The 20,908-nt window shown below is 51.5% G+C and overlaps 1 protein-coding gene across 4 annotated transcripts in view; it reads left to right on the top strand.

Annotated features, from left to right (window-relative positions):
- The window catches only part of TNS3 (tensin 3), a 224,677-nt gene extending 204,721 nt beyond the window's left edge, over nucleotides 1-19,956 (top strand). For all 4 annotated transcript variants that reach the window (XM_060020134.1, XM_060020131.1, XM_060020132.1 and 1 more), the window contains 7 exons: nucleotides 2,284-2,379; nucleotides 3,094-3,171; nucleotides 4,321-4,398; nucleotides 12,825-12,993; nucleotides 15,206-15,274; nucleotides 15,377-15,403; nucleotides 17,167-19,956. In XM_060020134.1, coding sequence (XP_059876117.1) covers nucleotides 2,284-2,379; nucleotides 3,094-3,171; nucleotides 4,321-4,398; nucleotides 12,825-12,993; nucleotides 15,206-15,274; nucleotides 15,377-15,403; nucleotides 17,167-17,311 — 662 coding nt within the window. In that variant the 3' untranslated portion in view covers nucleotides 17,312-19,956. The remainder of the gene's footprint in view (nucleotides 1-2,283; nucleotides 2,380-3,093; nucleotides 3,172-4,320; nucleotides 4,399-12,824; nucleotides 12,994-15,205; nucleotides 15,275-15,376; nucleotides 15,404-17,166) is intronic.
- The last annotated feature ends 952 nt before the right edge of the window (nucleotides 19,957-20,908 follow it).

Here is a 20,908-nt window from a genome sequence, read left to right on the forward strand (position 1 = left end):
TCTGGTTTATTCTTTTTTTTTTCTTTTTATTGCACCCTGCCCTCCTTGCCCTTTTTTTTTTTAACCAACTATGCCACAAACTCTAAGGAAAGGGAAGAGATTCTTTTCCCCTAAATGGAGATTGTGTACTGGAATGTCAGCAAGTTACATGGCTCTTCCTAGGGCACCTGGGCTCACCTGGGTGGGGCGAGGGTAGATCAGAATAAGCACAGATTCTGAACCTTTGGTGTTTAAACCAAATGACACTCACCTGCTTCACTCACGCTCTGTGCCCAGTACCAAATCCTGGGATGAAATCTCTGCTTAAAGCTTCCTGGAGAAAATTGCCTTGGAGTGAGTTACACCTTGAAGAATGAGATTTGGTTTCCAAGGGGTCCGGCTTCAGGCATGGCCAAGGGGTTTTCAGGAAACTTCGATGGTCGGTTTGGGCAAAGGTAGTGGTTGTGTGAATAGAAGGGGGGGGGATGAGGCTGAGAGGAGCAGGAGATTCAGAGGCCAGATCTGTGGCTATTGTCATGTCTGGAAGTGAAGGGGGAGGAGGCTCTGTGCAGATCAGGCAGAACAGGGGAGCCTCGGAAGTAGGGCCCCAGGGCATCCAGAATTCCTGCATGAGAAGCTCCACCAAACACTCCACTGGCTTTAGAGTGGTTTAAATAGAGGCTTTTGTAGCTCAGGAGCTGACTCGGCCCTGATTGTGGAGGATGTAAGGCACTTGGCAGTATTTGGAAACATGCTGAGTGATGATTATATCAGAAAAGACTCAGGACCGGAACCTCAGGGATGGGTGATGAGGGAGCAGAAGTGAGTGCATGGCAGCTCCCAGGCTCCTCGGTTTCAGCTGAAGCTTTTAAAACTTTTTTTTTTTTTTTTTCACTGCATGCATTATCTTTTTGGAAATACAGATGGTGGTGTATAATTCTTACCTCCAGACATGCATCCCGCCTCTAAGGCCCACTTTGTCTCAATCTTCAGGCAAAGGCAACAAAATAGAGGATGTTAGAATAGCAGAGTTCAGGACATGCAACATTGCCAGGCGCATCCTCTGGGCGAAATTTTGTCTGGTTGCCTTGCCTTCACCCGACCCCTGGATTTGGCATTTGGATTTCACAGTCTAAGGATAGATCTGAGAGGACAGTTGACCGGGAAAAAGCCCAGCAAGTCACCACCCACCCCTGGCACCCCGGAGACGGGACAGCGACAGATGTGTGGGGTGCTGGTCTCCGAATCCCCATGCAGCTGGGTTCCCCACTGACTCACTTCTCACCACTGGCATCCAGACCACACTCTGTGTCTGCCTTCAGTTTGGAAGCCGTGGATCATTTTCCTCCCACAACTGAATGGCAAAATGTTCTTGTCCCCATTTTTATTCAGTACTGCCTTTTATGGAATCTGATCATCTCCTTTCCTACCAGCTATACTACCCCTGTGAAATGCTGACACCGATGTTGTTGATATTTGTCACTGTTGTTTAAAATAAGCATTGCTGGGGAGCCTGCCATGGCCCAGGTGTGGAGCCCAAACCCACCTCTAGCAGGTCCTGCCATCAGAAATGTTAGAAGTTACCGCAGGCAGACATGTTCCCATGGGGACACGTTCTCATGGAGACACGTTCCCATGGAGACACGTTCCCATGGAGACACGTTCCCATGGAAACACGTTCCCAGGGAGGGTGCTGAACGAGGCAGGACGGAAACACTGCTCAGTGTGAATGTGAATGTCTGTGGGACTCATTAGCATAGTGCAGTACTTTTCCACCATCAGACAGTTTGCCATTCTGTGGCTTTTCGTGATGCACTTTCTCTTTGGGCTCGTGGGCTGGCATGAACACAGGTCTGTGTAGCAGCAATATGATTACAGGGGTTTGTGTACCTGACTCCTGGCTAAATCTTACCCAGAAGACTGGCACCCTTCCCGCTCTTTCCAGTGATTCATTCTTGGTCATCATGCTGTGTCTGGGTCTTTCTAAGTTCTCCTCTTAGGAGGCAAAGGAGCTGGAGGTCCATGTTCCCAGTTCTTAGCTGCTCATTTCCGTCGCTGGGAATTCTGCAGTGTTTGAGGCTGTCTCCTAAGGACTCCTCCACCTGTAAGCACAGTCACTGGAGGGGGTTCTAGCTGCCCATCGGGCAGTGCTCAGCCAGCCTTCCTGCAGCCCAGCTACCATTCCTAGAGTGGTTCTTGGCAGCCAACCTACTGCGGGGGCCAGACTCTCCTTCCTTCTCTCTCATCCTCCCCTGCTCTCATGTTTTAAAACTCTCTTCTCTTTCTTTTAAACCTCTACCACAGCTGGAGATTTGGCCAATGAACTCGTTCGGCATTTTTTGATCGAGTGCACCCCAAAAGGGGTGCGGTTGAAAGGGTGCTCCAACGAACCGTATTTTGGTAAGTGGCTGAGAGCCTGACTTGGTGTTCTGAACCCACGCGCACGCGTTGCCTCTGCTCACTGCCATCGCTCCGCTGGGGCTTCACGCAGAGCATTTACTTTTCATCCCCATTCAGAGATTCCTCAACTATCATCTCTAAAATAAACTGGATATTAAATTTTCTTAAAAACTTTCTCAAAACTAAGCAAATAAAATGCACGGTGCTGGGACTGGAAATGCAGATTCCACGAGGTACGGTCCAGGCAGGCGGGCAGAGAAGGGTGGACTAGGTTGGGGCCTGAGTGTGACCCCACCCTCCGGGCACAAGAGAAGCACAGGCGCCCTGTAAGACGAGAGCCTTCCCGCCCCCGCGGGCATGTCCGAAAGACGGCATGAGCTCACAGGCAGAGCTTGAGCGAAAAGCATCACCTTACAGAGACGATTCGGTGGTACCGGTGGGAGCTGCCTCAGATTCAGCAGACTGTGCGACTTGTTCGTTATGAATTGGTGATGAAGTGTCTTTGCTGAGAATCATCTGCAGTTCCCTTTATCTGCCCCTCTGCCGTCTGCTGAACTTATGGCTTCGTTGACGTTTTGCACAAATTCCCACAATAATGGGGCACGTTGGGTGCTAAAACTATAAGGGGTCACCCTTTGCAGCAGCCTCCTTTCAGGAGATAAATTGGCTATTTAGGGCAGTGCTAACGCCTGTTTGCTCTTCATCTCTTCACAGGGAGCCTGACGGCTTTGGTGTGTCAGCATTCCATCACGCCCTTGGCTTTGCCCTGCAAACTGCTCATTCCGGATAGAGGTACGCTGCCAGGGCCTGAGGGCTGCTCTGGCTCTGTGTGGGGTCACCCGCAGGGTGTTGGGATCCGAAGAGATTCCTTGAGAAAAATCAGACCAGAACTTCCTTGCCATCACGTACTCTGTGGGTAAACCCTGAATAGTTTACCCAGGTCAGGTAAGAAGAGGTGGCCCGCTGCCCCTGCAGCCTCCAGTCATGTCTTTATGTCATGGCTTTGTGAAAAGTTTCCTTGGAGCCAAGATTCTGTAGCTCAAAGTTATAAAATGCCTGGGCTCAGAGACCTTCCAGGTCATTTACATTTAAATTTTAGAATTCTACAAAATCAGCAAAATGTTGATATTGTTGACGTCAGGTGCTGGATGAACTATTGTCTTTACCTTTGTGTTTGTTTCAAAGTATTCATGGTGAAAAGATTTTTAAAAATAGCACCCACAGCAGGCGATCAGGCATATCCCCACTTTCCTAGACAATCTCAAGTTCACATAATTGTATTATATTCCAGAAACATCATTAATTTAAAATACAGGCAAATGTGACTTAACTTTTTTTTTAAGGGAATTCCTTTATTTTTATTATTTATTTATTTATTTATTTATTTACTTATTTACTTATTTACTTACTTACTTTTGGCTGTGTTGGGTCTTTGTTTCTGTGCGAGGGCTTTCTCTAGTTGCGGCGAGCGGGGCCCACTCTTCATCGCAGTGCGTGGGCCTCTCACTATCGCGGCCTCTCTTGTTGCGGAGCACAGGCTCCAGACGCACAGGCTCAGTAGTTGTGGCGCACGGGCCTAGTTGCTCCGCAGCATGTGGGATCCTCCCAGACCAGGGCTCGAACCCGTGTCCCCCGCATCGGCAGGCGGACTCTCAACCACTGTGCCACCAGGGAAGCCCTGACTTACCTCTTAAAATGTAATTGTTCACATTAATTAATTCGGAGGTGAGAAAGCTATTTTGCTGGGCTATGCCATCCCAGCTTTTGCTTGGAACGTGGTGATGGTTCTCTGCGCTGGGCCCTTGTCTGCAGGAGGAAGGCCCAGCTCTGCAGAGCCTGTGCATCACCGTCCGGGCCTCGGTCCTGAGCATCCACAATGTCATGGTCATTCTTGGCCTGGGAGGTGGACTCACTTCTGCGTTTTCTCGCTCCTTCCTGCAGACCCGTTGGAGGAAAGAGCCGAAAGTTCTCCGCAGACGGCAGCCAACTCTGCGGCCGAGCTGCTGAAGCAGGGGGCAGGTCAGTCCCTGCTGCGTTTTCCGCTCCTCCAGGTTCCTGGGCAGAGACGGGCTCAGGGACACAGCTTCCTTTCTTACCTCGGTCTGGGTTCCTCTCCTTGCTGTGTCAGAGGAGGTTTCCTTCTGTGGAAACCGCCACAGGGCTGGGCTGGGTGGGGCTTCAAGTGTCCTGGCAGCAGGGCCAGGACTCTGCAGGCCAAAGATGACCAAATTCAGTGGAGTAAATGTCACAGCCTGTGTTTCAGTTGGGAGAATGTGGGCGACCTGCCCCTCCAGCTGGAAATGTTAAAGAGATCAGTGAGTCCGCAGTTTGACCCAGGGTGACACAGACCTCCAGACAGCGAGCTCCCCGGGGCACGTTTCTTCTTACTAGACTACTTTTTAGTGCAGTTTTAGGCTCACAGCAAAATTGAGAGGAAGGTTCAGAGAATTCCCATATAGCCCTTGCCCCTACACATGCGCAGTCTCCCTCATGACATCCCCCATCAGTGGGACATTTGCTACAGTTGATGAACCTACATGGACACATCATAGTCACCCGGAGTCCATAGTTTACATTACTGTTCACTCTTGGTGTATATTCCATGGGTCTGGACAAACATTTGATGACGTGTATCCACCGTTATAGTATCACACAGAATAGTTTCAAGGTCCTAAAAATCCTCCGTGCTCCAACTCTTCATCCTTCCTCCCTAACTCCTGGCAACCACTGATCCTTTTATTGTCTCCGTGGTTTTGCTTTTCCCGAATGTCTTATGATTAGAATCATACAGTCTCCGTAGCCTTTTCAGATTGGATTCTTTCACTTAGTAGTATGCCTTGAAGATTCCTCCATGTCTTTTTATGGTCTGAGAGCTGTTTCCTTTTAGTGCTGAATAATATTCCATTGTCTGGATGTACCACAGTTTGTTTATCCGTTCACCCACTGGAGGACATCTCGAGTGTTTATACATTTTCGTAATTATGAATAAAACCGCTATAAACATCCACATGCAGGTTTCAGGGTGGACGTAATTGTCAGTGCCTCTGGGTAAATACCAAGGAGCACAATTGCTGGATCGCATGGTAAGAGTATGTTTATTTTGTAAGAAACCATCAGACTGTCTTCCAAAGTGGCCGCACCGTTTTGCATTCCCACCAGCGATGCATGAGACTTCCTGCTTCCCCACATCCTACCAGCAGTTGGTGCTGTCAGTGTTCCGGATTTTGGCCATTCCGAATAGGTGTTTAGTGGTATCTTGTTGTTTTAATTTGCATTTTCCTGATGACATATGACGTGGAGCATCTTTTCATGTGCTTGTTTGCCATATGCGTCTCTTCCTCGGCAAGGTGTCTGTTAAGGTTGTTTGGCCATTTTTCAATAGGGTTGTTTGTCTTCTTGTTCAATTTTAAGAGATCTTTGTATATGTTGGATAACAGTTCTTTGTGAGATTTGTCTTTTGCAAATACTTTCTCCCAGCATGTGGCTTGTCTTCTCATTCTCTTGACAGTGTCTCTCAGAGCAAAAGATTTTTTATTTTAATGAAATCCAGTTTATCAATACTTCCTTTCATGGATCATGTCTTTTGTATTGTATCTAAAAAGTTATCACCAAACTCAAGGTCATCTAAATTTTTTCCTAAGAGTTTTATAGTTTTGCATTTCACATTTATAGCCATTCTATTTTGAGTTAATTTTTGTGACGGGTTTAAGGTCTGTGTCTAGTTTTTTTCACACGTGTTGTCTAGTTGTTCCAGCACCATTTGTGGAAAAGACTATTTCTGCAATGCTGTATCTCCTTTGTCCCTTTGTCAAAGATCCATGGACTATTTCTATGGGTCTATTTCTGGGCTTTCTATTCTGTTCCATTCATCTATTTGTCTATTATTTCACCATTACCACACTGTTTTGATTACTGTCACTTTAGAGTAAGTCTTGAAGCCAAATAGTGTCAGTCCTCTGACTTGGTTCTTCCCCTTCAATATTGTGTCGGCTGCCCTGGGTCTTTTGCTCTCCATATAAACTTCAGAGTTAGTTTGTTGATATCCACGAAGTAAGTTGCTGGACTTTGGACTGAGATTTCATTGAATCTACAGATCAAGTTGGGCAGAACTGACATCATAATTATGTACTGAGTCTTCCTATTTATGAATGTGGAATATTTAGTTTATTTACTTTGATTTTATTAGTGGGAGTTTTGTAGTTTTCCTCATATAGATCTTATACATACTGTATTAGATTCATACCTAAGTATTTCATTTTGGGGGTGCTAATATAAATGGGATTGTGTTTTTAACTACAAATTCCACTTTTTCTCTGCTGTTATATAGGGAAGTGACTGACTTGTGTATTCACTTTGTATCCTGCAACCTTGCTGTAATAGCTTATTAGTTTCAGGCCAGGTCATTTTTGCAGCATGAGATGGCAGTCCCAGTGACCCCAGCTTAAGAGGGTTGTGGACGAGCCAGAGACCACAGGGCTCTTGTGGGTGTGTGGCTGTGAGGGAGAGACACAGCTGGAGAGAATTATGGGGCCCCCTGGCTCCAAACCTTGAGTTCCCCCACTAGAGGTCTTTCATTCAAGGTAGACATTTACTCTCAGAAATGTTGGAGAGGGGTTCTCTGAGTCTGCAGGAGGACTGACTAGAAGTACTTCTATCTGTGCCTCACGTCTGTAGAGTACTTTATAGCTGTGACTCCGTAATGAAGGAATATGCAGATACAGGTATTTTCTTGTTGCTTCCTCTGTACAATTTGCATTATTCGTCTGTGCAGTTTTTCTCTGTAAAACTATACATCACTGACTCTATTACCCAGCTAAAGTCAAATCCCTCTGTTTTCAAAAGGAATTTTTTTTTAGTGTTGAACTCTTCATAGACTATCCTTAAAGGATAAGTTGTCCGTGGCCAGAACAAAGGTGACAGGAGTTTGTGCAAGATAGCAAGCATGCTAGAACTTGAAGCCTCAAAAGGAAGCGTCTGCCTGTATCCAGTCTGGGTTCCAGTCCAGGCCCTGCCACTTGGGGCTCAGCCTCTGGCAGGTCGCTTAGCCGTGCAGACCTCAACATAATCATAATAATCGGTCCCCGACACAGTGGCTGCAGGACCAGTTGAATAGGATGTTGAAAATGCCTTGGGAACTGTAACGTGGTCACGTAAGCTGTAGTTGTGCTCCTGCCGCTCTGCTTTCGTGTGAAAACACTTGTGTTGGCCCAAGAGGAGTGGCCTTTGCTGTGCAGTGGCCTCATCCTTTTCCTACGTAGACACGATTGAAAGGGCTGGTCCCACAGCAGCGTTGTGAGGCATTGTCCCCACGCCAAAGACCATGAGCTCACAGCCCACAGGTTGTTTCAGGGGGTCCCTGGAGCCCACTAGGGCTCATTGCTACCTTACGTTAAAGCAGCAGCTTTGTCCCCATGTCTCTGGGTCCCAGCAAAGTTGCAGGGAACATGCTGGACTTTACTGCAGGCCTTACTGGTGAACTGCTCACCCATGCACTTGACCTTGGAGGTGGGCTGTGAAATCAGGTCTGCTCCGATTGACATGTTTGTTTCAGCTGCACCTTTAAAAAAATGTATTAAAAAATTTTTAAACATGTCATTAATGATTTTTAAATTGCAACCTCATGTATCAACCTCATTCAAGAAAAGTGCTCCAGAATGATGGCAGCAAACCCTTCCGAGTACGTGCCCTGTGAGGCTGGCAGAGCCTGGGCTTCCATCGGGGCACCACCTGGTGTCTCAGGGTTACAGCCCCGCTCACCCACCCCAGGCAGTTAGCACTGGGGCACACACGCCTCTGGGTTCTGCACTTTGGTTCACTATCATCTCATTACAAGCAGCATTTCATGTTTCTCCTTAAGCTTCCTTGTTACCTAACATTTTCCCAATACATGTTGAATTAGTAAATGAATCAATGAATTAGTTGATCCTAATGGAACTATAATAGCCTTTATTTTTAGATATTAAAGCTTTTTCTTCTGCTGTGGCTTATAATTTTTAGTTACACTCTATCGTCTTTTCAGATAATCTATGGCACGTATCAGTAACTCTGAAAGCTTTGCTTTTTTAAAGGGTGAGCCTCCCAGGGACAGGACTTCACGCAGAACCTGGAGGTCTTATTTAATCATCTGATTGGGCATTTATGTCTGGGGGTTAAATTATGACTGCCCTGAGCTTAGGTCCTTTTAAAATCTCTTGTTTCTAGAACACATCCAAAGGTTTAAATGTCCATCCAGCTGCCTTCACGGCTGACAAGGCAAGGAATTGAGTCAGGACACAGATATGTAGCTGGAAGAGTGAGGATGCTACAGAGAGCGCTGGGTCCTAGCTGTTGGTTCGAAAAGTGCAGAGTGACCGTGGTGAGAAGATGATCAGGCTGTCCGGTCTCTGACCACCTTAAGGAAACTGAGTGGTTCTTTCTCCCCTTAAACTAAGTTTCATTTGTTGTCTGAATTCACTTAGAATCCCAGACCCCTGGCCCTGCAAGGGCTCCTCGAGATTCTCTGGCCTGTGTCCTCTGCGTGGAGGTGAGGCGCTGACACTCAGGGGTGTCTGCAGCGTTCAGTTCTCTTCAGTTTAATCCCTTCGAATCTGATACCGAGGCCGTTGTGAGTTGCTGCAGTTTCTAAAAGAATTGCTGTTCATGTTTTTAGTGTCAGCTCTTAATTGGTTCTGTTGAAGCAGTGGAATGCAGCTGAAGGCCCTGGCACCAGACCCCACACGATATCCCATAAACGTTAGGGCTGTGTCTTTAACATACCGTACTGTAAAGGATGTTTTCTTTATAAAAGTAATAGGAATTCTTCCAGTTTAAAAAAAAAAAAAAAAAGGAAGACACAGAAAAGGGAGAAATGAATTCCCCACAGACCTGTCGCCCAGGTACAACCACTGGCTGTTTTCCTTTTCCCCCTTAGCATAAGGGGTTTACCCATGTTTTTGGCAGACACAGCCTAGGTCGCACTTTCAGTGGCTGAGGAACCGTCCGCCGGCTGATTCCACCCCTTACGGTTGCCCAGTTAGCGTGCGTCTAACTTCTCAGTACCACAGACAGCACTGGGAGGCTACCTTTCTGCATCACTTCCTTTTTCTGAGTTCTGAATTGTGACCTTCAGACCCTGAATTTCTGGCAGCGGTAGGACTGGGTGAGAACCTGTGACCTTAACACTTCTGCTTCCCGCCGCGGGTTTGACGGGCGCTTTCCCGTTCAGCATGGCACCACAGCTATGCACCCTCAGGTGGAATTGGACGAATTGGGCCAGGCCCCGGGGGACAAGCACAGCAGGCCCACCTGTCCTCTGCTGGGGAGGGAAGGGGCTGGCGTGGGCTCAGCAGAGCTGCCCCAGACGTGCTTGGGAGAAGGGAGGGCTCCCCTCTCTGCTCCGAGGAGGGACAGTGCCGCTCTGCGTCGGGGGGAGATGCCCCCCAGGCTGGCTGTTCCTTCTCAAAAGGCGATCTGTGCTGCTACAAGGAAGCAGGAGTCTGGGTCGTGGCAGACGTGCGCCCGCTCCAGGTTCAGCTCGTGCCGATTTTCTGGGATTTCATTGTGACTAGATCAGAATTTTCTTTCTTCTCTTTTGTAACTGCACGAGTATCATTATAGTAATACTAATGAAATCAAAGGCAGAATGTTCACCCTCCTAAACTCAAACCGTCTTAAATTTTCCAGGCACACCTCCAACTGTTCGTAGGCACACAGGCCTTTCATTGTATAGGTCTCATCATGGCACAGATAGTTTTATTCTGCTTTTCCCAGAAACCGCTAACATTTTTCCACGTTGCTATACAGGGTTCGTGATTACCATTTGCTGGTTAGTTGGTATTCCATTGAGGGGCTAATTTCACCATTCCCCTCCTTTTGGACGTAGTTTGTTTCCAACTAACTTCCCACCAAATGAGTATGGGGCTCAAATATCTTCACCTCTAGGTTAGCTGTCTCAGCTGGTTATGGAATATTTCCTGTCTCAGGTCTCTCGGAGCGGGACCTCCAGGTTACCGAGTGCAGGCAGGTCTTCAGATCCTCCTGACAAATAACGCCGAATCATCTTCCAGAAAGGCTGTCCGGGTGGACGCGAGCATTTCATAAAAGCACCCGATTTCGTCAAAGCTTTGGGCAACTACAATTTTAAAGACTTTGGCCAACTCACTCTCTTTCCCAAGACGACACAAGTAGACCCCTCAAGTTCAGACAGGAGCTGAAGTGCAGGTCAGCCTCCGGCCCTGCAGTTCCCTGGAGTGTCTCATTGCCCGGCGTCCTCAGATGGGGCAGTGCCGCCGGCTGGGACAAGAGGATGCAGAGAGGACAGCAGTGGCCACAGCAGCTCAGCCGTTCAGGGAGGGCTCTCTGGTTTCTCCCTGCCTCTCAAGATGTGTAGGAGGGACAGTGGCTTAAAAGATGCCACTCTGTCAGGACAGTCACATGGGGCTGCTGACGGCATCATTATGGCTGAGGAATGTCTCGAAGTAAAATTCACAGCTCAAAAAAAAAAAGAAAACATCACAGCTCATCCTCAGGAATGGTACGCGAAATTTCTTCCTGAGCCCGTGTTCTCTACCTGGCACCTGGCACCTGGTGGTACCAGGTCCCTCAGCACCGCAGGAGCCAGCACGAAGGTTGGGTATCACAGCAAGCCCCCTGGGGAGTTGCCAGGCTTCTGGCATATTTCTCTACACTTCAGTTTCCTCGTCTGTAAATTGGGGATGATAACAGAATCTTCCTCACAGGACCCTGATGCAGATGTGATGAGATAGTCTGTCTCAGACGTTCGGTCGAGGCCTGACACAGAGTAAGTGTCCTAATGAATGAGCCGTGTCAGGTGGAGCTCGGAGAAATGAAAACTGGTGTGTTGGGGAACTTCTTTGAAGACTGCTTAATGGCACCATGTCATTTTAATAATTATGGGAGTGAAATACGAAGCTCTTTTTCAGAGAGTAAAAGTGACTTGTTCAGTAAACGTTATAGAGGGAAGTTGGTGTCTGGGATGAAACTCTCAGTTAACATGCGTTTGGGCGGTTCTCTGGTATCTCCCACCTTCCCTCAAGACCCAGCCTTTCCACTCAGGCCTCTTCCGGCAAATCAGAGGATTGTAGCTGCTCCCGGCTCCGGTCTGCCCGCTTCTGATGCCCCCACCCAGGGTAAAGGGAGGGGCCTCGTTCTTCTGATGAATTGGTTACACGCACCCCAGGCCTTGCTTTCTTTCTTCATCATCGTGTCCTCGCCGAAGTGGAAGTTTCCAAATCCTCAAACTTTCTCAGCTTCTTAAAGAGTACCTGTGGATTGTCGCCTTGGCCGTGGAGAGAACAGAGGGCTGGCAGCTCCTAAGCGGCCCTGCATCTCGACACCAGGGACATTGTACGTTATTTCCGCTCTTCTTAACCCATCTTCGCGGGCCTGCGGCAGCACACCTGCCAACAGGTGTGACCGCTGCTGAGTCTCAGAATTCGGGGTGGAGACGGAGCCCGTCCAAGGCTGGGCCTCCGGGAGACTCTCCCAAGGAAAATGGTGCAGGCGAGGGCACAGCGCTCACCTTATTGCTCCAGTCAAGGGGAAGCTTTTTCTTTTCTGTTTAGTGAAAATCTAAAGACCTTTAGAGATGGAGTTAAGACAGCCCACTCACTTGCAGAGGCTGCATCCGGCAGAGCGGGGAACAAGAGCGGCTCTGTTCCTGGGGGGACATGTCCTTGGTGAGTGGCCAGGCAAAGCCACAGCTCCCGCAGGACTGAGCTTGAGGGAGAGTCTGAATGTCCCACAGTCACACAGATGTCACACGCCTCGAAGTCCCACGTTAGCTTCTGCATGAGCTGCAGGGATCCAGGCTCAAAGGGCCATCAGTCTGTTTACAAAGTCTCGTTCGCACTCAGCTGTTTGCTTCCCCCGAGGGGAGGTGGCGGTGGACAAACCCCAGTCCCCTTGGCAGCACGTGGACGGGACAAACCATCCCAGCTCTTTGCGCGCAGACCGTGTTCTTAGTCTCTGCAAGTCATTCGTTCACAGCAACTCCTTCTGGGTGCCTGCTGCTTTCAGAACTCTGTGCGGGGTGGATATTTGGGGTTCCAGGCTGCAGGCTCCCCTCTGGGGACGTTTCCTTAACTGCAGGTGTGGTGGGGTTCTTATCCCACCCAGACCCACACTGAGACGGGGGAGGGTGCCTCCAGCCCACCCTTGGGACACCAGGTGTAAATGATGCTGCAGGGGTGGAGACGCATCCTGGGCCACTGGGAGGAGTTTCCTCGGCTCCAGTGTGTGCGTTGGGGGTGGGCGGGACGGGGTGTTATTCTCTGCATTGGCCTCGGGGCGTGTGCATCTCTGGGTCACTCCACACCTTGGGAATTAGGGGTAAAGGGCGTTTGCCTCAGACATACCTGGCCACACATATGTGCATGTTGTTCATAAACCCTGGGGCCCTCGTGTCTGGCAGACGCGTTAACGCCGCTTCCCCCTGCGTCTTCCAGCTTGCAACGTGTGGTATCTGAACTCCGTGGAGATGGAGTCCCTTACGGGCCACCAAGCCATCCAGAAGGCCCTGAGCATCACCCTGGTCCAAGAGCCGCCTCCTTTGTCCACGGTCGTGCATTTCAAGGTGTCAGCCCAGGGCATCACCCTGACGGACAACCAGAGGAAGTGAGTGTGTGTGGCGGCCAGGCTGCGGGGTGGGCGGGGCTTCTGACCCCGCCTGGGGTGAGACCTTCCACCAGCTCTGCCCAGGCCCCTGGACGTGCGGTGGTCACCGCGGCAAAGCTCAGCGGTCCTGGAACGAATCAATGATCCAGTCACTCTGTGCTTGGTCCTGTATGTCCCCAGAGACACATATAAACTATTGACATTAGGCCCAAATGCTGGTTTTTTAGAAGTCAGTAAAATTTTTAAAAAGATACATGGATCTTTGAGTATCTCTTACACACGCACACACACACACGTACACACACACACGTGTGTGTGTGTGCGTGTGTGTAGTTTGCAAATGCAAAAATCTTTTGTCATTTCTGTAAAAACACTCAGAGACTATGATAGAATCCACTCATCTTTGCTTCTGTATCGTTGGTCATCCCATTCTAACACTTGGTCATCCCATTTCAGGTGAGAATGTGACCTCGATAGATATTATTTCAGTGTCTAGATAATGTTAATTATTATGTAATAATAATATAGTATATAAGAATAATTAATGTTAATTATTAACTATCATCTAGATATTGTCTATTGTTGTATCTTAGTTAACAACATTTGAACATCTAGACAGTAGATGCTGTTTCAGTTTCCAGGTGAGCACAGAGCAGGGTCAGGTGCGTGGACAGAACAACGGCAAGCGTGTTCCTCCCACGAGCAGAGCCTTTGACCTCAGGATCCAAGGCATTTCAGAGGCAGTTATTGTTTATTTGTTATGTAAACAGCCTGCTGTGATTAATGAGGAAGGCAGGTCAGCGACCCTCAAAGCAGAGTGATGGCCGGAGCTTCAAGGGGCAGGCGGCCAGTCCCCGCACCAGCCGGTGGGGCAGCGCTCACCCCGGCGCCCTGGAGCTCTTCCTGCCACGGCCCCTGCTCCAGAGCTAGTCCTGGGCTTGGGAGGGTCCCTGACCCAGAGCTCCCACCCACTGCTCTCAGGATGAAGTGGGCGTGGAGTGTCAGGTGCAGCGTGGGTCCTGCCACTCGGACTGGGGTCCTTGCTCCCCGCGCTTTACCCGACGGGCCACCGTGGCACATTCCTCATGCCATGCACTCGGTTTCCTCTCCTCTCAAGCTGCACTGAGGTAACCGTCTTGGGATGTCAGTGACTCGAATGAGATATCCACGAGCAGGTGCCGGTACGGCTCAGCTGAAGCGTGGACAGGGGGTCGGGCAGGAAAGCACGGCTCCTTCCTTCACAGCCTCTCTATTTTCTCCTGCTACCTGTGTGCTTTTTCTGTATCTCTAGTTTCCCTGTGTCCTTAAAAAACCATGGGGGTGGGCCGCGTCCGTGGCACCCGGGATCTTCCCTGTCGCAGGAGACGGAACGCGCGTTCAGCCTGGCTGACGCTGGACAAAAGAGGCTGTGTCCTCCGTGTTCCCGCTGAAAGATGCCCGGCTCTGCCTGTGCCTTTCCCATACGCTGGCCTCTTTCTTTCCTTCTCCTGATGAGCTCTCTCCTTGCCCAGATCAAAGCCACCAGCCTCTGGGGATACCACCTCCCCCAAGAGGAGAGGGGCGCTTGCCCAGCTGGAGTGGGGCACACAGGGCAGGCCATGCTCAGAGGAGTGGGGAGGGCTGACAGTGAAACAAAGGACGAGTGACAGGAGCCGGGACCGAGGACAGAGGAGTCCTCTGGTGGGTCCCCCAGCGGCTGTGCTGGCCCGGCGGTAGTAGCACCTCCCAGTGGGTTTCACGTGCACAGCCCTTGACAGTCTACAACATGCTGTCAGATGCCTCGTTGGGGCTGACTTGGCTCCTGTCCTGGGAGAGTGGTGGTCTGTACCAGGCGCCCTCTTCACAGGCAGCTGCGAGGGCTGTAGACAGTTGGTGTTTTCCTGGGATGAGGGCAGGAAGGTAGGGCCTCACTCAGCTTGGTCCCGCCCTCCACTCGTCTGGCGCTTCTCCATTTCACTCGGCAAGGTGCTTCCCTTCGCCCCGAGACGCACTCCTTTCCTAGTGCCCACTTTTCCCGGAACCACTCTGCCCAGCCTCGTAGGTCTGCTGATTTCTAACAAACGTACACTCTGCTCTTCTCTCCAGACCACCAGTAAAAGCATAAAATAGGCTTCTTCCCCCCACACCGAACCTCCTCCTGGGGGGTCTGCCCAGGGCAGCATTGTCACTGCAAAACCCCAGTCATGGGCTCTCCCTATCCCTGTCCCGGCAGGCTCTTCTTCCGGAGGCACTACCCCGTGAGCGGCGTGATCTTCTGTGCGTTGGATCCACAAGACAGGAAGTAAGACGTCTGTATCTGTACTAAGCAGTGCATGTGCTTCCTTTGCTTTTTGAGTTAATGAAGAAATTAACGTGACTCTTCTCTTATTCTGTAATTTGCAAGGTGGATCACAGACGGCCCTTGCTCAAGGTATGTTGCCAGCCTGTCTTCATTCTTTCTTAGTAGACGCTTGCCTCCAAAGCTGAATTCTGCCCCGGATTTCCAAAGAGGAAAATGACTAAATAATGCCGATGGGTTTGGGTGTGACCTTTTTAAAAAAATTTTATTGGAGTATAGATTTACAATGTTGTGTTAGTGCGTTTGGCATTAAACAGAAATGAAAGTGTTCTCTTTATGCAGAAAGGGCCTGCGAAGGGTTAACTTTTCTGCTTGCTCTTCTCTGAATGAGCAGTACTTACCTGTGACCCATAAAATATGGTATAAATAGCGTGAAGAGATTGCACAGCGTTTCTGGCCATTGAGGAGGGGTAGAGTCTGCAGCAGCGCTGAGGCCGTGGTGTTGGAAGGGGGCGCTGCCTGAGTGCAGCGGGCGTCAGCGCAGAGGGAGCACGGCTCTGCCCTGGCCCAGGCTCTGTGATGGCCACGCAGCCTCGGAACCCTCCAGAGCTGTCTGCATGCCCACAGGTGGGCGTCCTCCGCGTCACCTAAATTTGATTACCACGAATGTCTAACTGCAGGGGTCCAATCCCAGGATTCCAGTTTCACGTTGGCCGTTTGTCCTGGCATCTGATAAAGTGGTCGGAGCCCCCCGGGGTGGGGGGGCGGTGCCCCCAGGCCGCTCTGGCTCACAGGGCCCATGGGGATCCCAGCCTTGTGGAGTGTGTGGTCCCAGCGGGGGTCACTTGAGTGCTGTCAGCCAGTCCCTCCCGTGGTGTGGAAACCACTCAGCTCATACAGAAAAATTCTTCATTGTTCTGAGAAGGAGAAGAAAGACCTCAGATAAGGAAAAACTACCATTATCCAAGTCCAGGGATTTGGATTTGGATAATGGTAGTTATTGTGTTAAGTTTGCGGCTTCTGAAAGCTTATTCAGATAAAGGCTTCTGTTCTTCTAAGAAAAATATTAGATTGTTCTGTGCTTTTTTGTTTTGTTTTGCGGTACGCGGGCCTCTCACTGTTGTGGCCTCTCCCGTTGCGGAGCACAGGCTCCGGACGCGCAGGCTCAGCGGCCACGGCTCACGGGCCCGGCCGCTCCGCGGCATGTGGGATCTTCCCGGACCGGGGCACGAACCCGCGTCCCCTGCATCGGCAGGCGGACTCTCAACCATTGCGCCTCCAGGGAAGCCCTGTTCCGTGCTCTTAAACAGTTTCCTCACCTGCACGTAGTTTGTAACTCAGGGGTATGAGGCTGGAGAAGGGAGCCCCTGGCGTGTTTTTAACCTCCCATCCTCTGGCCCCAGTGGGTGGGATCGTGGGCATCCAGGGAGAGCCCCCAGCACCCCAGGAGCCGAGGCTGGGGTGCTGGCACCTGGAGTTTTGTGTGCCCGTCTGCTCTGATCATGTGAGCAGGGAGTAGGCGGCTCCTGAGGTAGAGCCAGGGTCCTCCCCATCAGAGACTCGGGAGTGAAGCTCAGGAGCTGGCAGAACCGGAGGGTTCTGGCCAGGTTGGAGCAGCGGCTTTGGTTCAGGTCCCAGACCCGTGACTGGCACTCCTCGGTCCTGCCCGTCAGGTTCCTCCCTTGTGAGGTCTGGGCACAGCATCCTCCCTGCAGGGTCTGCGAGGCAGAGAGGACGCAGACCTGCGTCTGGAGGTGTCCGGCAGGGGACTCGGCCCCTGAGACTTTGGAGAAGCAGAGGTTAGAGGTGGCGGCGGTGCGACAGGAAGCGGAGGTTTGTATCCTGTGGGGTGGACAGGACTCGGCTGGCACGCTGACCTGGCTTTCCTTTTGCAGGGTCTTTGGATTTGTGGCCCGGAAGCAGGGCAGCGCCACAGACAACGTGTGCCACCTGTTTGCAGAGCATGACCCCGAGCAGCCGGCCAGTGCCATCGTCAACTTCGTGTCCAAGGTCATGATCGGCTCCCCTAAGAAGATTTGAGCCCCCACAGCCTGGAGACTCCAGAAGGGCCTGTGTGACCCTGACGTTCCAGGCCCAGGAGGGAAAGGGGTTCCTCCAACCTTACAAACAAACAACCCTGCCACCAGCTGGCCTTAGCTGAGAGCCACTGCTCATGGACGCATTTCTGTAGCCCAGTGCTTTCCAGGTGGAGGAAGTTGGGCATCGGGTGTGCCCGCCCGGTCCCCATGCAGGAAAGGACCATGCAAGGGGACGTGGGGACCCGTGTTCCTCGAACTCTGGTGTTTGTGGGAAGGAGGGGAGCCCGCCCGCTCCTCAGTGGCCCTGAGTGACCGGCTGTGCCTTGCCGCTGTCATGTCAGAGGGCTCCCGTCCAGCGGGCACCTCAGGGCCTCTGTCCTCCCACGACGGAGGTGCTGATTAACCTGAGAAGGGGATGCATGTTGGATGAAGGTTTATGCGGGTCAGGCTCTCCCGGGGCACTGGGGCATCATGGACAAGGGGACGACGTGATGGGCGGTGAGCACGAGGGAGGTCGTGCGGCCACTGTGAGGCCGGAGCCTGGGCGTGGGGACGGCTCCCCGCGTCTGCGCACGTGCCTCAGCTGAACGGCGCCCTGGGCCGTGAGAGGGGAAAGTGAGAAGATAGGAGTAAAACCCCATTTCCGTGTAATTTATGTGTTACGTAATGCCAAGTTATTTATGAGAACGGTTTGCCATTGCTGTGCTGTACTGGTGTCCAAAAGCTGCCGCCTGCCGCGCCGGGGCTCCGGGAGGAGCATCTGTCCCCGTGTCGGATGCACGAAGACGGGTGGTGCGGACTCTGTTGACCGCTCCGTGGGCTGTTGTTGCCTGCGGGCGGCTGCCGAAAGCTGACTTTGCCTCAAGCCGCCTTCCCGAACGCTTGACCATCCACGTGTCTTTTCCAGGCTGTGGGTACATCCTCGCTGCGGGGGGAAGGGTCCTGAGGGGTGGGACACGCTTACTTGGAGACTCAGCCGTCCTCCACGTCGCGGTTCTCGGCCCTCCGGGGGCCTGGGAGAGATCATCCCGAGAACCACTGACCTGAGGGAACACTGGTCTGTCTCCACCCAGCCTGTTGGCGCCCGTCGGGATCCCTGTGTTCTGGCCCCTGAGCAGGGTGAAGATGAGGACGAATCTCAGTCCTTCCGCGCTGTTTCCAGCTCTTCTGCATCATCTTAGCCACCTAATCGGCTGTGCTCTTTACGCTGATGTGCATATCGCAGAGCCGTGGTCTGTCCACCTGAATCCGGCAGTGGTCAGAGGTTTGGGAGAAGAAGCCAATGGTCCTGCAAGATCCCATAGCAAGAGGCCCCAGTCTCCTTCCCCGTCACCCAAGACACTTGCACCATGGCTCTCCATCCCCCGTGAACTGCCCGTCTCCTCCACTTCGCAAATCAAGCACCAGCTCTTCAAACACCAGGAATCACTGTGGCGGTCACCACGCTGGCGTTTGGAAACGTGCTTTGTGGCTTCTGTTTTCAAGTGGGGCAGAGACAGACTCGGTGACAGCAGAGGTGGGATTGGCCGAGTCGCAGTGGGCGTTGTACGCGTGTATGAGTGTGAGTGTGTGCGTGAAAGCAGGTGGGTGAGTCCACTGTTTAGCTCCTATTGATGCACCAACACAAGTGCCTCATTTCTGTGCCAAATGTTTGCCTTGGTCCTCGCGGACCCTCTACCCTGACGCAGGGCGGCCTGGCTAAGGAGAACGTGCCGGCATCTTCCAGAGGCCTGATGCCTTGGTACCCGGGGTTGGGGGTGTCTAGCATTTCCGTTTTTCATTCACAGCTAGAACTCAGCCAGGGGGAGCGGAGGTTTGTGCTGTCCCCCAGAGGGGCCTCCTCCTGAGATGCTTGTCCCCAGATTTGACCCAGGGACCGCAGGCCAGGTCCCTTATCCTTCTGACGAAGGTAGAGAGGGCTCATGTTGAAATCAGAGCAAGAGAGGGGTGCAGGACTGAGAAACGTCAACCACCCCAATCACAGAGGCCGTCCTCGTCCAGAGCATACAAGCCATGACATTTGCTTTTGAAACTGACTGGCAGCTGAGACTTTTACTCTCAGTAGTCAAAGACATCAGCAGGTGTCCTCCCAGCAAATGGCTCTCCCTCTGAGGTGGAATGAAAGGAAGCCAATTCCCTGTCTTCTGAGGAGCTGGTACGACAGTGTGTTACATATGCATGAAATGGAACGAGTCCATGAACTTCGTGCTCAGACCTCAGGCAGCCCCACCGCCAACACTGACTCTGGGGCAGGCGGGGGAAGGAACATCCCCAGGCATCTGGCTTCTGGGGTGCCCGTGGGCACAGGGGTACTGTCCTGGGGCATGCACGAGGACTGCACCCCACAGGTGTCATAGCCAGGGCCTGTTTACCTGCTCATTAACCTATGCTGTATTCCTCCAGTGTTAACCTATAACTGTGTTAAGTCACCGCATTTAAGGGTCTCCGTGTGTATCCTCGGCATCAAAGACCTCATCGTGTCTCCTTATCTGCCTTACCTAGTAGTGGATATCTTTACTTTTCTTATATTGTAAAGAATGTATCCCGTATGTAAATGAATGTTCTATAAATCCTTTGTATAGTCATTTTCTTTGCTCTTTAAATACCATCTCTATTCAGAGTATAATAAAAGTATAAACTTGGGAAGCCTCAGTGAGGCAGGCATTTGTTTGTCGTTTTGAACGGGAAGACCCCAGAAGGCGTGTGCGGGTGTGGACATGCGTGTGCGGGTCTGGGTGTGCCCGTGTGTGTGTGTATGTGGGAGTTTGAAGGGGATTGTTTATGGATCCGTGGATTATAGTTTGATTTCTGCCCAGAGACTTTTGAAAATTGTATTCAGAGATTCTAAGAATTTCATAATAATGTGTGGTACTGATCATAGGAGCTGCTACATTTTTGATGTTGATAGAAAGCCCCTGTTCCAGTAGCTGTAGGAGAAAGCTACCCGTGTAGATCAGCCTCTGACGGGACTTCCCAGGTGTCTACCGAGTTGGGTGCTGAACCTGAATATAAGATGTGTGGTGGGTTCACCTGTTTTTTCAGTAGATACTGGTGACAGTCCCAGCGCCACCCTGCCGCTCTCCTGGGCTAGCGGGGTTCGTCCCCCAACCAGGTGAAGCCCCACTGTGCTGGCTTTCTGCCCTCTCAGGTCTGGGCCCCCTCCCGAGGTTGACCTCCCTCCCTTGTTTGGTGATGGACGCAGGACTCTGCTGCCCTCGTTTCCTCTGCGTCCTAAGGCCTGGAGCAACTATCATAGCACGATGCCGGGTGGCCACTGGACAAGCCTTGGCCCAAGTCTGCATCCTAGCCAGGCCCCAGAGCTTCACACACACTGGGTCACACCTGGCCTTGCCTTCCTCTCCTCCTGCAGGCTCTGGCACAGATGTGGCTCAGGGCTGAGGCTTGACCATCCACGTGGCTTAACCCCCATGGCTGCTTCTGTTCCAGCTCAGGAAAGAAACAGAGCCCGGGCCCATTTGGGTCATGGACAGATAGGAGCTGGCTCCCTCACCCAAACTCCATTTCCTCGCGGCAGGGTGAGCCTGTGCGGGCTTCGCTTTCTGCTCTACTGAGGTGCCCAGGAGACTCTGCTGTGAAG

This window comes from Delphinus delphis, chromosome 9, assembly GCF_949987515.2.
Source record: "Delphinus delphis chromosome 9, mDelDel1.2, whole genome shotgun sequence".
Taxonomy (NCBI): Eukaryota; Metazoa; Chordata; class Mammalia; order Artiodactyla; family Delphinidae; genus Delphinus; species Delphinus delphis.